Genomic DNA, 14901 nt, shown 5'->3' with positions numbered 1-14901 from the left:
CCCAGGATGTCTCTCGAATAAAGTGTGCTGTGTAAGCTCTTTCATCTCGCCATCCTCATATCTTGTCTTTTCTCCTCCTTTTCGTTTCCATCTCGTTCTCCTTCATCTTCTCCTTACTGATAGCGATTGTCCCGCTTGTCTGCGTGTTGGATCGACTTTACGATTACTATATATAAATGTGAAATATACCTCATTTGCAGATACGCAGCAATAGAGTCGACGAGCCCGCTCCGAAGCGCGCTAATCAAATTTGTACGCACCTCCTATTCTCGACTTCTTACAGTCTGTCTATAATGTTTACGCTGTAATTTGTGTGTTGTGTAATTTAAATATATGCGAAATAGTATATCTCTGTAAGCAGTCGCAATTTTGATACACTAGTGCCCTCTTCTGACCATCTCTTCTACCACTCCCCCCATCCACTTCCGTGATTTCATCGCCACACCGAGGGCAGCACCGTCTGCTCTTCGATTTGGCGACATCTAACGTCGAGAATTGGAACTCTCGGCTCAAACACGTTATCGACAAATGTCTGTCGTTTCAGTCGATTTTACCGTGCCTGGATTGATGGTTTTGTCAGGGGGGTTTCATCAATTTATAAATCTTTTCTCAATTATAATTTTTCTAAATAATATAAATTTTCTTTTCAGAAATCAATAGGATTCGTAAAAAACAAAAATATACACGAGAATGATTCCCAAGATATAAATGGAAAATGAAATTTGGTAAGGTTTTTATATGTAAGGTTAGATTCAATTAGGTTTATAAAGCTGACAAAAGGGAGTTCTTGCAATAGCATGGATCCAGATACGGTAAACGCTAAAGTTATGTTAGCCTTTTCTTAATTACAGCGAATTTGATTGGACGCATTCAGTGCACATTAAAGGTATGTCTATACATAAATATAAAAATCTATTAAATCTTGAGATACTCAATACGTTTTATTGTACTATTACGTAAAATATGTATTTTATTTAATTCAAAATATTTGCATTTCATTTTTATATTCAAGTGAAATCAGTGTAGAACGGTTTTAATATGCATCAATGTGCACTAGTGCTTCCAATCGAATTCGTCATTCAGTTACTAAAAAGAAGATAACGTGTGCCTTCTAACAAATGGCATAGTATGATAGCGATCAAGTTATCTTTGTTTAACATTAGCAAACAACTGATCCATTGTGTCACTTATGGAAGGCACACGTTATCTTCTTCTTAATAACTGTGACCTTAGCATTCACTGTATCTGGATATTGCAAACGATATTGCAAATATTTCCTAATATTTATCAAATTTTAATCGAGATTCTTTTTTTTTGCATAATATATCTAAATAAAGATGGAAACTGACAAGCATTAAAGACAGTGGCCTAGTTTCCATCAAGGATTTAATTCGGATCAGAATATAAGAACCAACTACAGTCGAACATTCCCCTGTCGTTTGACTGTAACAGGGGAATACTCGACTGTAGTTGGTTCCCAGCAAATGAGAATGGATTGAAATGAATTGAAATGAATTAGATTCAGATTTTCAGAAATATTGATTCACAAATGTTAAAATGAACACTTCAATTCTGAATGCATTTTTATTCATTTATAGGAATTGCATGGAGCATATCTTTATGCTTTTCAATCTAAAAATAATATAAGCTTTTTCTGTGCACTGTGAATACTGTTAAATTCAAAATTTGAATAGGAAATGCAGTTATTCAATTCACTTGTATCCAATTGAATCTAATTGAATCCAATTGATTCCAACTAAAAAAAATATTTACTATTTAAAATATATACATTTGGATAACAAAAAATTTCATTCCATTCTTGTTTGCTCCATTCATTTCAATCCATTCTCGTTTGCTGGGCTTAATGGACTTATGAGTTTTTCGATAATTATAACTTATTCTACATTTTATTTTCTAAAATGAAGTTTAAACATTTGTTCTAGAAAATTGAATGTATGTTTGTGAAACTTTAAAGATTTTCTTGAACTATTTTAAATAGATGAAAACATGAACGGGTTCTAGTGATCCATAATGGTAGGAATGAGGCATCGAATTGAGCATGGTATTGTAAGTGTTAAGATTCCAACGGAATCTCTTTTTCCATATGTGTCAATGCGATATTACGGTCTGTCTCATTAGGTAAACGCGCTCTGTCTCCTGTTTTCAGCGGTGCTCTCATGTCCAGGCACATAACGTCAGTGTTCAGAGAATGCTGTTTGTCTTCCAAATTGTTGTTGATCCGTATAAGCAAAGCTTCCAGAGTATTATAGCTTGTTCTAGAAAATTAAGTTTAAAGCTTGCACTTAAGAAAAAGAAATGACAAATAATTTTAATGACTGTATTTAGTAAAAAAAAAGCAGCTTTGCAACTGTGAATGTGTGTGTGGTAAGTGCATGTGTGTGCGTTATAAGATTTCTTAAATACAATTCTCCCAGTATATGCCAACTAAAAGTAACATTAATTTTACTACCAGCAATATAACCATTATATAATACAATGTATTATATTGAATGTAAAATTAATGTACTTTTAGTTGGTCAACTTGGTTATTGTCCTTAATTTCTAAATGGATGTAAATATATAATCAATTGTATTAAAGAATCTTACAACAGTTGCAAAGCTACTTCTTCTGAATGCAGTTGATGAGTCTAATAATTAGCAATAATTAGCAATATGAGATACATGTACATACTTTGCATGCTCGATCATTTTAATTAGATCTTCTTCAGTCTGTTTTAATTGCAAGGCTTCCTTCTTCAAGCCTAATTCCACTTCGTCCTTGCAAAGTTCCGAACCAGGCCGATAAATTCGGTTTTCCAATCGCGTTTCGACGCACTTCACCACGCCTATTTTACTCATCAGTGTTGTTTCCAACTGGGTTATCTCATTTCTCAACATTTCCATTTCCTTCTGTGTCTATTTACATTAAAAAACGCAGATGGGAACAAATTCTTACAAATTCTTACAAATTCTTACATATATTTGATATTTGTCAAATTCATTATTTGATTTATTTTTATTCATATATATTCATGAAAATTTATTAAAATTGAAGAAATATAATCGATCATATATACCTTGAGCTTCTGCCACTCCATTTCATTTCTGCCTTTTTGCGTTTGATAAATTCTTTTCCTCAAAGTGTAATCTGTTGCGTCTTGTTGAGCTTTAATATCGTTCAGTGCATGTTCCCTCATTACACGTGTAGCCTCACGAAAATTGTAAGATTCACACAATTCTTTTTCGGCAGACAACTTGGAACAACGACATCGATCCAGCCAAACCTCGTACGTGATTGAACTGTTGAAATAGAAAGAGACAAGTTATGAATTTTGGTGATATAAAGATTGCGGGACAGAAACAGCAAATATAGGAGAAAAGGAAATTTTGTACCATGTTTTATCGACTAATGTTCTCGGTTTGTAACTTATATTTGCAGAAGTGTGATCTAATTCGAGATTGTCCTTGTCTATTCTAATGGTTTCGTTTTTATCCTCTATGTCCAAGCTCAGCCTAAATTTAAGGGCTTCCAAGCAATTTAACTTTTCCCATGCGGTCTGTGCTCTAGCAGATGAAAAGAATGGAATAGAGGAAAAGGAAATGTATTATCTTTCTATGACATATATCAGCTTGATCACCTCTTGGTAAATTCTTCATGAATATTTCCGATCAAGCGGAGCTCTTTCTTCAACTCTATATCAGCCTCATCGTACGTGAGTTCGGTTTCTCTACGGCAGTCCCTCATCGAGATGCATTCGCTGGCGATACGCAGGGGATGAGTTATGTTTTCAAGTTCGTTCTGTGTGTTGGCTTTCTCGTCACTTAATAAGCGTATCTCGGTTAATAATTTTTGTAGCAAGTCATCGAGGATGTCCTTCCATCTCGATAGTTCTAACACTCTGGCGAGACAAAATATTATGTTGGAGTTGTATATTTCCCAAAAAGCAACTGAATGAAATCAATTGCAACTTTATTCCCAAGCAAAGCAAATTATTACAACATCAAAATAGCTTCAAAATGATTGCCAAAAATAATTTTCCAATCAATAACGATTTTAACATTATCATGACTTGGTCTGCTTGAATTTTTACTATAGATTAATTGTAAAATGTGTTTTGTCAAAGATACTCGCAGTCACCTGTCCGTTATTCGAGCATCGTTCATGTAGATGTCCCATTTCGTTGTTATGTTCCCTTCGGAACGAGTGGTTTTGCCCGAATTGCGTAACTGACAAGCCTCAGATCTTTTGACGTCTGCGTTTTGTCGAATGTCCCATTGTTTGGTGTACCAGTCCGACAGACTGATATGAGGTAGAGGCTTTTCATAAGTACTCACGAATTTGGCCATGATGAGAATTCATTTGACGACCAACAAATGAAAACGAAATCGAGAAAACGGAGATTACAGAAAAGGAAGCGAAAGATATATTATTCTACAAGTCGCGAATTGGATAAACGATTTGATCGCAACGTTGTCAGGACAACGAGAGAAGGCGAAAGAACGGGCGAAGCAATCGAAATCATTGGTGTGTTATTGAAATTTCGACATACTTTTTGAACAAACAACGAATGCAAAGTTTAATAAATCATTAATGATATTTCTTTAACACTAGAAGTATAACCGATCATAATTGATTATAATTGATCATTACTATTTTTTATATTAATATTATGTTTCTAATGTAAAAGATATTCTGGAATATTTTGACTTTTTAATAATTGTGTTCTTTATATTGAAATATTTTTCATCATTTTCTTTATTTTCATCACACAATCTATCCTTGATATTTTTTATAGTCAGTAAAAAATATGGATATTTCTAATATTAATATTGTCATGCCCGATAAAAAATTTTTCATACGTGAATATGTAGAAATATGTATAAACATACATAAATATTCATAAACGTGTATAATCGTGTATGAAATGTGTCCATACAAGAATAATTTTCTCATTGTTCGTTTTAGTAAAAAACAAGTTTGGAAAAATGTAAAAAAATTTGCTCATACACAATTATGCGTAATTTTATATATAATTATATTATACATAAATAATTTTTTTACATTTTTTTAAACTTGATTTTTTCTGAAACAAATAGTGTAAAATTATCCTTTAATTATTTTTTATGTTTTCACATTACTATTATTATTTCTGTTACACTAAAAAGTAATTTTACAAAAGAGAGGAATGTATGAACATGTATGGACATATTTCATATATCATACAATATACATGTTTATGAATATTTATGTCTGTTTATGCATATTAATACATATTCATGTATAAAAAATTTTTTACCGCAGTAATAATTTTGCCAATAAGTCAATTGAAGGATTTAATGCGATCCATCGAAAGTATGCCTTGGAAAAATTAACAGAATCGAAATCGAATTCTTTAAACATTAATATTTCTTCAAGCACTTTTTCTTAGGATCAGAGGATCGGTTATCTTGAAACAAGGTGAAAAATATAAAAGTGTACAAATTTACTGGAGTATTTATCATTTTCTCGATCAACACACGTACACACACATACATCTAGCGAATTTGCTCACTTTTGTAAATTTCACCTCGTTTCAAGATACGCAATCGACCTCCAAACTCGATCTTTGAAGTGACGTACGTGAAAGAGGGTGCCTCGAGTGCTTTTGAATAAATTGTTTTTTGTTTTTTTTATTTTCAAATTTCTTATATCAAAACAAAGACACCGCGATTAATTATGAAAGCAATGATTTTTAAAGAGGGGGGCGCATTGGTCTCCTTGCGTTATCGTGACTCAGCTAAAATTCATGTGCCGCCATTTAATATATATCGATTCGATGACGAATTCAAACTGCACTGTTGTGTTCCGGTAATAACCATGATCAACATGGCCGTCTAACGTAAAGCCCGACAGCGGTAGAGACGTCGTTCTTGAAGGTATAGTAGAATTATAGCCTAGAATCGATTGAGCCCTGAGCGAATTTTTATTTCGCTTTAACTATAATTAACAGCGACTCATTATTCATTTAGCAGTTTCACCAATTCGCTAAAAAGGTCATACGGTCTTCTCGACAAGCTTTATGCGACGCACTTAAGTAAAATGGGCATCGTTTCAACTGCACTTTCCTGTACTTTTTGCGTCGGAAACAAAGAAAGCATGCATATGTTGAGCTTCGAAGGAAGAGAGAAGAAGAAACAAAGTGCAGAGAGTGTAATTGAAACGAACGTAAATACAGGGCCTGCTCATCATGGGGGTGAGGGGAAGTCAATCGGAAATCAATCCAGTAGGCGATATATAACTTCTGTCAGTTTCGACAACATAAAAAAAAATGTAGGAGTACTCATTGGCAGATAAAGCGAATAAATATTAGGAGTGATTACATGTCGCTGATGTTAAAAAAATCAGACGAAGTACAACCAGGTCGTTCAAGTCGAATCATAGGTCTGTTATTCTTTTTAAGAACTTTTTGTATACGGTTTCTCCTTTTTTTCTCTCCAACGGAAAGAAAGGGGAATGATAAACCGTGCAAGAAGTTCAATGATAAAGAACCTATGTGCATTGCTAAAGTCGCGTGCGAGAGAAGAAAAAAAGTAGGTCAATTTAGAAATCAATTAATATACCCAGAACTTGCATTTATATGTGAGAAGCATTAAAAAAATAAGCAAATCTAATTCGTAATACAACAGCTTTATTAAAATTGAATACAGGGATTGATAATTAAAATCGATGATCCGAAAATCAACCCCGCTACTTGCAGGGTCTTCACTATCCTAACTCAAAGAACACAAAAATCAACAAAATCAAAATGACTATTTAATTCTTAATAAGTCAATAAAGTCAAATTTTGTAACAAAATATCATTTTAACTTTCATGACGTCGAAATAAAAAAAATGATTTCAAAATGCTCACTAAAAGTCACTTTTCAGTCATTTACTGTACATTTTAATGCAAATTTCGTTGTTATCGTAACATGGTTTTCTACTTGAGTGAAGACTCGTTGACCGTAATCGATTTTTTTTGTGTGTAAATTACCGATTTCAGCTAATCTTACACGAAGAGACAAACTAACAGTACTTCACAGACGTAGTTAAAATTACGTGTCAAAAATGATAATGGGATTTGTAAGGTACATGATATCGATCTCTCAGGACCGTGAAGATTGATCGGTTCGTCCGAACTACACTCGATCTGCGGCTCAAAGATCGCCATCAGGTCTATTCTTTTTAGCCGAGTTTGCACGCTTCATCTTTTCTCTTTTTTTTCTCCAACTAGAGAGAAAGGGAGGAAAGAATGTGCGAGTAGTTTCAGATAAAAATAGAACAGATTGTTATCGCAGCTTATCTCGACGTGCGGAGCGCACATATTGTTTCAATCACGTAGTATAATAGCTGCAATAAAGAATGAGTCATAGACCCCGTGATGAGAAAAAAAAATAAGTAACGTTTTATTACGTATTATTAACGTAAATGTAACAAAATTTAACCGTTCTTTAAATAGATCCGAAAAATAGACGCCTCCGCGTGGCGTCTTGATACGGGTCTGTTGGTCACGTGATCGATGACGCATTCGACGCATGCGCACGAAAGTCCCGCCCGAAGAGCGTTAGGATTCGTTAATTCTGTATTGTGCCGGTACTCTCGATAATATACACGGACGTGTATGGGTGTGCGTGTACTCGCGTGAGGCGCAAGCATTGTGGGTAAAAAGCTGAAATGCGCGCGCACTGTTGCCGAGTACAAGGGTAAAATTTCTTGCAGTAATTCGGACGCGGCGGGAAGCGATTCGTCGGCCTGTTACCTTCTCGCTGGTGCTTGCAAGCGAGGGAAAGGCCAGCGGAACGCGAGAGAGAAAACGCCAAGGGGGTGAAGAGGGGAGTGAAGGAGGAGGAGGAGGAGGGGAGGAGGAGGAGGAGGAGCAAGAGGCCGAGTGGTGCCATTGGTGATAGTGAAGAGAGATAGTCGTCAAAGGAATTGTAGGACCGGTCAAGATTCCAAGTCTGCACGCTAACAATATCGTGAGATATTATGCGACGGCTCGGTATGAAGAACAAGCATAGAAAGTCTGAACTGGCGAGCGACAGCGAGCCGGAAGAAAATGTCGACGCACGCGCGGCCAGTGACGACGACAACGACGACGAGACGCAGGCCGGTAAGACTAAGAACAATAGCGCGCAAAAGTCCGCCACGAAGAGACGCTCGTCGCGCGGTACATCAGTGCAGAAGCCGGCGACGAGCTCGAACGACGATGTAAACTCTGACGATTCTACGGTGGAACCGAAAGAGCGGGAAAATGGCGAAAAGAAACAGTCACCGAATAAGCGTAGAAAGAAGGAAGACCAGCGAGCGTCCACCTCGGCCCGCGACAAGCTGGACGCTGAGAACGAATATGAGGTATGGCGGGTTGTTTACTAGCAACATTTTCCTATCTTCACATCGTAGAACGCTAGTTACGTTTGAATTGAAAGTAAATGACTTACCGATTGAAAATTGTCACAAAATAATTGAATTTTTTTTTATTATGTCTCAATATATTTTAATTTTCGAGCGTAATTGATTTTCGGATAGGTTTAACATTATTTGCGACGAATATTATCGGCCAATCGCGTAGCTCCTTTTTTCCGGTCAACAAATATTACCGCGCGGAAATAAATGCGCGCCATATACGTGAAGTTAACAGGATTAATGAACATTTTACGAATTTTATTGAATATTCAAAAATTTTTTGATTGATTGCATTTGAAAAAAAAAAAAAATATTGCTAAAAATAAAGATTTATAAAATAATTAAAGTTTTGACAATTTTTTTACTGTATATTGTACTTCAATTGTCTGTGAATTTTAGATATTTCTGCATAATGTAAATAAATAATTAATAATTAATGGTAATAATGCGATACAACAACTATTCATTAAGGGGATCTTAAAGTCGTCTGTTTTATGAGTTATTTTTCAAATAAATTTTTTCCAACTGCAGGAGACCAGTGGTGAGACGAGCATCATATATTGTAAGGTCGCCGGTTTCCGAGTCCGGGAGGCGCGGTATTGTCGCTATCGGATATATAATAGTAAACGCACGTGGCGTTGGCGTGCGCTAGATTTCTGAGACTCTGGTCAAAACGTGTCGTCTCCCGGGACGGTTAATAAAATTTTCGGGAGAATTCTTTTCTGCGTCCGCCTAAGCCACAGCCTAGTCACTACCGTTAAGTCTTTTCGCGTACCAAATTATAGTGTCGTACCGGAATTAGAGATAAAAATTCTAAAGAGAATAAAAATTCTTCTACCACAATTAAAATACAACCAATAATGATAATGTAGCCCAACCGATCGACTTTATGTCACAAGCGAAAGAAAGTTAGAAAATTACAGTTTTGTTATCGATTTCTGTTGCGATCCGCAATATTTGTTTTATACAAGTTTTATACTGTGTATGTATAAAACAATCTTGGTTTGAACTAGGGATTACATGAATAAATAATATTGTGGTCTTAAAATTAGGCTTAGACGTTTAATATAAAAGATTAGGTAAAAACTTGTATATATGTGTGCGTACGATATTGATATAGTAGTGTGTAGTGATATGTAAATCAATACGACACATAAATCATACGTGTGTAAGTCCTACTGAGATTGTTCCAAAATTTACTCAGTGCTGAAAATTATAATTTATGTCACGTGCACTATAGATTCAGTACTGGCGGTAAATTTTAGAATACAGCTTGAATTGATAATACAGACAGCTTTAAGGTTTCCTTAAGCGGCTAAGCAGCAGTTGAGTGTAATTGGTTCTTACCTTTAGATTCAACTAATCACATTAAATTGCTATTTAGCTACTTGAGTAGTTTCAGTACTGAATCCATTTTTATGACATTGAAAATCTAATGTGTTGTCTATAACATGTAATATGCAGAGTAAGCTGCGGTGTAAGAAGAGCAAGAAATTGAATGAAAAGAATAATTAACTCTGATTGACCAATTTTTTTTTACTTTTACTTATACTAAGTTTATTCTGCATATTGTAGGCGCATCAAACACTTGTTTCCTTATTTGTTAAAAATGTCAAAAATATGTTTTTTTTTTTTAGGTCGAAAGGCTCATCAATGTTCGTACCATTAAAGGCCGTCGACAGTTCTTGGTGAGATGGGTAGGTTATGGAGAAAATGACGACACTTGGGAAAATGAAAAGGATTTGAATTGTTCTCAGCTGATAGAAGACTTTTTAGCCGAGGAAAAAGATAAAGAGAAAGAAAAAGAAATTAAATTATCAAAACCGGCCAAGACAGAAAAATCTAAAAGATCTTCCAGAAGTTCTTCCAAGAAACAAATCCAAGAAACGGAAGGAACTGGTACGTTGTATCATTATTTGTAATCTATCTTGAAATGTTATTTATTATGAAAATAATCCTATGCATTTTTATATCTTTCTTTCAGACGAAGAAGATAGTGAAGAGGAAAAAGAGATCTCAAAGGAATTTGAGGTCGAAAGAATAATAGAGGTACGTTTTAAGAAAAATGGCACAAAAGAATTTTTAATCAGATGGAAAGGATTCAGTGTATCTGACGACACATGGGAACCGGAGAGAAATCTAAATTGTCCAGAACTCATAGCAAAGTTTATGGAAAAGTTAGAAAAAGCGAAGACCTCCGAAATGCGGGAACTCCGAGCAAATCGGGTACACACTAAACGGTACACATTATCAGCACAACCCCGTGGAAGGAGATTATCGAAACGTAATAAAGACAAACAAAGGTACTTTATTACTTCTGATCGATTATCATATCCAGTATCATGTATTCTAATTACATTGTATTAAAAATGAAAACTTTTTTGCAGGGCAACTTACCATGAATGTGATGAATGAAGAATATCGAAATCCCAATCTTTATTTTATTCAAACAAAATTTATATTTTTTTTACATATATATATATATATATATATATACACATAAATATATATATATATAGTTCGTAGTTCTACAATGAAAAATGGAAGGCGGTTCAAGAAAAAAAGAAAGGGAAACAAAAAGAAATATATCAAAATATGAATAATTTGCTATTAATAAAAGTATGTAAGGTGTGCACATACTTTTTCGAGAAAGTGAAGAGTCCGTATAAATAAGACAAAAATTAATCAGCATATACACGTACATGTATATTTATTAATACAGAAAGACTAAAGAGTTTTCAAGATATTTATATTAATGAACGTGTGTGCGCGCAAATTTTGACGTAGTAAAAGAATAGGTTTATTTGAATGTACAATGTGAAGAAAAAATTATTTAAGTGTATAACATGAGGGGCAAAAATTATATTATTTCTGACTTCTAATCTTATAATTAGTTATAAAGAGAAAGCGTTTAAGAATAGAAAACGAATAATTTTTCCCGCTTGACATATATGTTTAGATAAAAGAGAGGCTTAGGATCTATCATGGCTTCTTCCTCTTAAGCAATGTAATTGATACAAGTTGATCTTTTTATTCACTTAATGTTTAAGAAAGGTAGAACATTTGTTAAATGTGTCCTTTAAAAAGAAAATTAAGTTATCACGTTCGACTAATGTCGCATTTATTCTATACAACAATGAAGATATGTATTGCAAATTTATAATTAGGAAAAATTGTGTTTAAAATCGTTCTTTTTATTAATTCAAGCTTTTCTACCATTATACAATATTATTTTAAGATAAGCGATATGAAGAGTGCATCTGTATATCTTTTCCCCAAGAGATATTTTTAAAAAAGAGCTGTCAGGACATTCATGTTCCCAACAAAAAGACAAATAGTAAATTGCTACTTCATTGAAACGCAATATTAAATTCTTATAACTCTAGCATAAGGAAATTAAAAGAAAGGCTCATGTTTAAAAGATTGTTTATTTAGTCATTTTACACACGTTCACTTCTCTTTACTTCCTTTACTTGTAAACCTAAAAAAATATTTATATTGCATTGAAACTTGAGTAGATACTCGTAAATTTATTATTTAAAAAATACAATTAAGAATGTTACAAACGATAAAGAGATTGTCTATTTTAAACATACAAAAATCATGCTTTACCTGGTGGTAAGGACTGCTTGAGTTTCTCGGCCTTCTCCTTGTCTGTGATTACAAGAGTATACAAAAATCGAGAACAGCGGACCTTGAACTTGACATTGTCTGCGTTCTTCTTGATTTTCACAGCTGAAGAAAGAAAGGAAAAATCAATTAAGATAAGTTCATGTAAGATAAGACTCGCAAGGAAAAAAACTCTTGAATTAATAAAAATATTTTACATTTAGCATCCTTCCTCCTGGCTTTCAACAGAAAGTCCTTGATCTCTTTGATTTCTCGTGGCTGAAAATAAAATATTTTTGACACACTTATCAATTTGAAACTTGTTTTGAAAGAGAGAGGTTATGATGTAAATCTAGCTTGTCACGCCCACATAATAAAATAAAACAGTGAAATTTTTATGCGTATCCAAAAACGTGCAAAATATGTCGAGGTTAAACGGTAAATATTCCTACTCACCATATTTTGTTGCGATTATTAATTAGATGGACCTGAAATGGAGTAAAAATTTAATGAGAAACACTTAACAGAACACAAAACGATTCAAAATATATGAAACAATGTGCTTTTTTGAGCGAACGCGAGACTACGTTTTACAAAACAGTACACGATGACATGTAAACGATATGGATACAAAATAAATTCAGAGACACGTCTTACTTCAAACGCACGTTGACTTCGCACGCTCGTTCAGGAAAAAGAAAAGAAACGATACGACGCGATCACAGTTTAGGTTAGTTTGGAAGCCAAAGTCAAATCAGCAATTAAATTCGAAATGGGAAATTGACAAACTGCATAATAATTTCTCAAAAAAAAAAAAGGGGTAATAATATATATACAGATGTGACCGGAAATAATATATATACAGATATGGGCAAAACTATCAGAACACATTTACATGCAAAATTTTAAATTCTTATCGGCTGTTTCATCGGTAAAGTAGGATACATGTTGTTCGCGATTTGAAAGGTTGAAACATTCCGACAAAAGAGGTTAATATCGACGAATACAGTTATTTTGAGGTACTTAGTGGGTACAAATCTAATAACATACAGATATTTATATATAAAATTTGATTCATTAATTCTTTCAGTTGCCTCATTTATATCAACTTGTACATAGAGGAAATAATTAACGGACCGCAGACGGATCCCGCGTGTTTGTAATCGTCAGTAATCGTAAGATATCTCTCTCGCTTCCGGTTTTCGTCGTACTTATTTATATGACTTCGCGTCGAGCCGTTAGAGTCGAGCCAAGCGGATTGGAACGTAGGACACGCAACGTTTAGCGTTAAACATAATCGAATCGGTGTACGGATTACCTGTTTTAGTTTTAACTCTCTCAACCAATCTTGACGCAGTCGCGCGAGTTAACAGGATCAGTCGGACAGGTGCGCACGCGATCTGTCGCGATCTCGTTTGCATCAACGTCGTTGAGGATCCAATTAGGCCGTCTCATCTCACCGGGGAGTCGATGCTAGACGAGGAAACGCAGCATGGAAAGCGCGGAGCAACCGAGTAACGAGCAGAAACCGAAAGACAGGTTAGTCGGTCTGCTGGATCACATCGAGGCTCACGTAGAGCAACTGCGAAAGGATGCCGTCAGGCTCATGGAAGAAAAGGATGGTCTACTGACGACCTTGGACACCCTCAGGAATAATGATTTGCTCTTCACCCTCGAGGAACGTGAGTGGACGACTTAATTCATTGTATTTAATGGAATACCCCACAATATATTTTGGCTTAATTTAAATAGGAATGGTAGAAAGAGGGCAAAAAACAGGGGAGAGAGATATACTACTCGACATGAGAATAGTTTTTTGTTCTGTGATTAATTTAATATCATACGTTATATCATATGTTTTAACTTATTATTGTATTTTTAAGATTATCATCTTTAGTTGTGGAAAAAATATGGAGAAGTATTTATTGTAGGTAACAGGATAAATCATTATATAGGTTACTTGGTGAAGTTATTTATTTTTTTTTTTTTTTACAAAAAAAATAAGTTGGAATAACAAATACAGGTGGTTTTCTAGCAAGAGACACAGATGACACAGTGTAACACACAGTGAATCATTATATCTTTACTTAGTAATGTTAAACAAAGATGAAATGATTACTGCGTTAAACTGTCTCTTGCTGGAAAGCCTAATAGTTAATTTAATTCCAATTTATTGCATCAGTGTATATTAGTTCAGAACGGTTTTTGAAAAAGGAGAGACCTAGAATTATTTTATTTTAACACCTATGTCCCAACTTAAACATTAACAATTTTCTTTGATGTGATATTGAAAATATATCTTTTATTATCATATATATCTTTAATTATCATATCCTTTATTCAGCTGATAGAGATGATATCTTGAGGTATGCGGATAGATTGTCCATGCGCTGTTCCACTGTAGATGTATTAGTCACAGTCCAACGAGATCATGTTCAACAGGAAGCATTACATCAGGTTTGAGATTCACTTACAATATCTTATAAAGATATATTACCGCTCAAAAGTTTGGAGCACCTTATAATTTTTAGATAAAACCAGTTTTTTTTTATAGATACAATTATTTTATTGAAAAGATCGATATAAACATATGAATGTACGCTATTTGAGAGGAGCTTAAGTTTAAAACAATATTTTTCTTATAAGTAATTATAGCACTATGGATTTCAATACTAAGCTGTTCTTTTTGCCACTTTTAAGTCACTTTATCATTATACAAAAAACAATCCTCAGAGAAATATATAAACAACTTCGAAGAAGAACAACTACAAAGAAATCTATAGCCAAGGTCAAATAATGAAATCTAAGAGTGTTTTCCAACACGTATACAGGTGACACAGTATTACACTGCTCGACTGTAAAAAGCTAAG

The 14901-nt window shown here is 34.2% G+C and overlaps 4 protein-coding genes across 11 annotated transcripts in view; 2 read left to right on the top strand and 2 right to left on the bottom strand.

The window, feature by feature from the left end:
• The first annotated feature begins 559 nt into the window (after positions 1-559).
• LOC108748991 (chromobox protein homolog 5-like) lies at positions 560-10916 on the top strand. 4 transcript variants are annotated; one of them, XM_018487465.1, is made up of 6 exons: positions 560-725; positions 2000-2067; positions 7739-8371; positions 10060-10321; positions 10407-10725; positions 10810-10916. In XM_018487465.1, exons 3-6 carry the CDS (start codon positions 8006-8008, stop codon positions 10835-10837), a joined length of 975 nt encoding a protein of 324 aa, XP_018342967.1. In that variant the 5' UTR covers positions 560-725; positions 2000-2067; positions 7739-8005; the 3' UTR covers positions 10838-10916. The 4 variants fall into 4 exon arrangements, with proteins under 4 accessions (XP_018342967.1, XP_018342966.1, XP_018342968.1 ...); XM_018487464.1 differs by lacking the exon at positions 2000-2067; XM_018487466.1 differs by lacking the exons at positions 560-725; positions 2000-2067 and adding an exon at positions 4378-4525.
• Positions 2007-5523, bottom strand: LOC108748990 (tektin-2). Its single transcript, XM_018487461.1, has 7 exons — positions 5488-5523; positions 4139-4368; positions 3639-3899; positions 3394-3564; positions 3078-3300; positions 2693-2916; positions 2007-2276 (listed from the first exon to the last, which is right to left on the bottom strand). The coding sequence occupies exons 2-7, from the start codon at positions 4345-4347 to the stop codon at positions 2075-2077; spliced, it is 1290 nt and encodes a 429-aa protein (XP_018342963.1). The 5' UTR covers positions 4348-4368; positions 5488-5523; the 3' UTR covers positions 2007-2074.
• Positions 10917-11831: 915 nt separating the features above from the next.
• Positions 11832-12749, bottom strand: LOC108748884 (60S ribosomal protein L38). The gene is made up of 5 exons (XM_018487286.1): positions 12689-12749; positions 12488-12519; positions 12250-12310; positions 12035-12157; positions 11832-11903 (listed from the first exon to the last, which is right to left on the bottom strand). The coding sequence occupies exons 2-5, from the start codon at positions 12488-12490 to the stop codon at positions 11863-11865; spliced, it is 228 nt and encodes a 75-aa protein (XP_018342788.1). The 5' UTR covers positions 12491-12519; positions 12689-12749; the 3' UTR covers positions 11832-11862.
• Positions 12750-12877: 128 nt separating this feature from the next.
• LOC108748878 (BAG family molecular chaperone regulator 2) overlaps positions 12878-14901 on the top strand; it is a 3759-nt gene continuing 1735 nt past the window's right edge. Inside the window, exons 1-4 of one of the 5 annotated variants that reach the window (XM_018487272.1) lie at positions 12878-13020; positions 13122-13206; positions 13359-13713; positions 14376-14488. In XM_018487272.1, coding sequence (XP_018342774.1) covers positions 13524-13713; positions 14376-14488 — 303 coding nt within the window. In that variant the 5' untranslated portion in view covers positions 12878-13020; positions 13122-13206; positions 13359-13523. The other 4 variants (XM_018487270.1, XM_018487273.1, XM_018487274.1 and 1 more) reach the window with 4 other exon arrangements.

The sequence above is a fragment of the Trachymyrmex septentrionalis genome, unplaced genomic scaffold (genome assembly GCF_001594115.1).
Source record: "Trachymyrmex septentrionalis isolate Tsep2-gDNA-1 unplaced genomic scaffold, Tsep1.0 scaffold25, whole genome shotgun sequence".
Taxonomy (NCBI): domain Eukaryota; kingdom Metazoa; phylum Arthropoda; class Insecta; order Hymenoptera; family Formicidae; genus Trachymyrmex; species Trachymyrmex septentrionalis.
The sequence above is the reverse complement of the archived record's forward strand: the minus strand, read 5'-3'. Positions and strand labels throughout refer to the sequence as shown.

Coding starts and splice junctions, on each gene's coding strand:
- LOC108748884 (XM_018487286.1), bottom strand. Junction 12,158..12,249: donor CAGGAGGAAGGATGCTAAAT/GTAAAATATTTT, acceptor TTCTTTCTTCAG/CTGTGAAAATCAAGAAGAAC. Junction 11,904..12,034: donor CAAGCAGTCCTTACCACCAG/GTAAAGCATGAT, acceptor ATATTTTTTTAG/GTTTACAAGTAAAGGAAGTA.
- LOC108748991 (XM_018487464.1), top strand. CDS start 8,006: ATGCGACGGCTCGGTATGAAGAACAAGCATAGAAAGTCTGAACTGGCG. Junction 8,372..10,059: donor ACGCTGAGAACGAATATGAG/GTATGGCGGGTT, acceptor TTTTTTTTTTAG/GTCGAAAGGCTCATCAATGT. Junction 10,322..10,406: donor CCAAGAAACGGAAGGAACTG/GTACGTTGTATC, acceptor TCTTTCTTTCAG/ACGAAGAAGATAGTGAAGAG.
- LOC108748990 (XM_018487461.1), bottom strand. CDS start 4,347: ATGGCCAAATTCGTGAGTACTTATGAAAAGCCTCTACCTCATATCAGT. Junction 3,900..4,138: donor GATGCTCGAATAACGGACAG/GTGACTGCGAGT, acceptor TTGTCTCGCCAG/AGTGTTAGAACTATCGAGAT. Junction 3,565..3,638: donor CATGAAGAATTTACCAAGAG/GTGATCAAGCTG, acceptor TTCATCTGCTAG/AGCACAGACCGCATGGGAAA.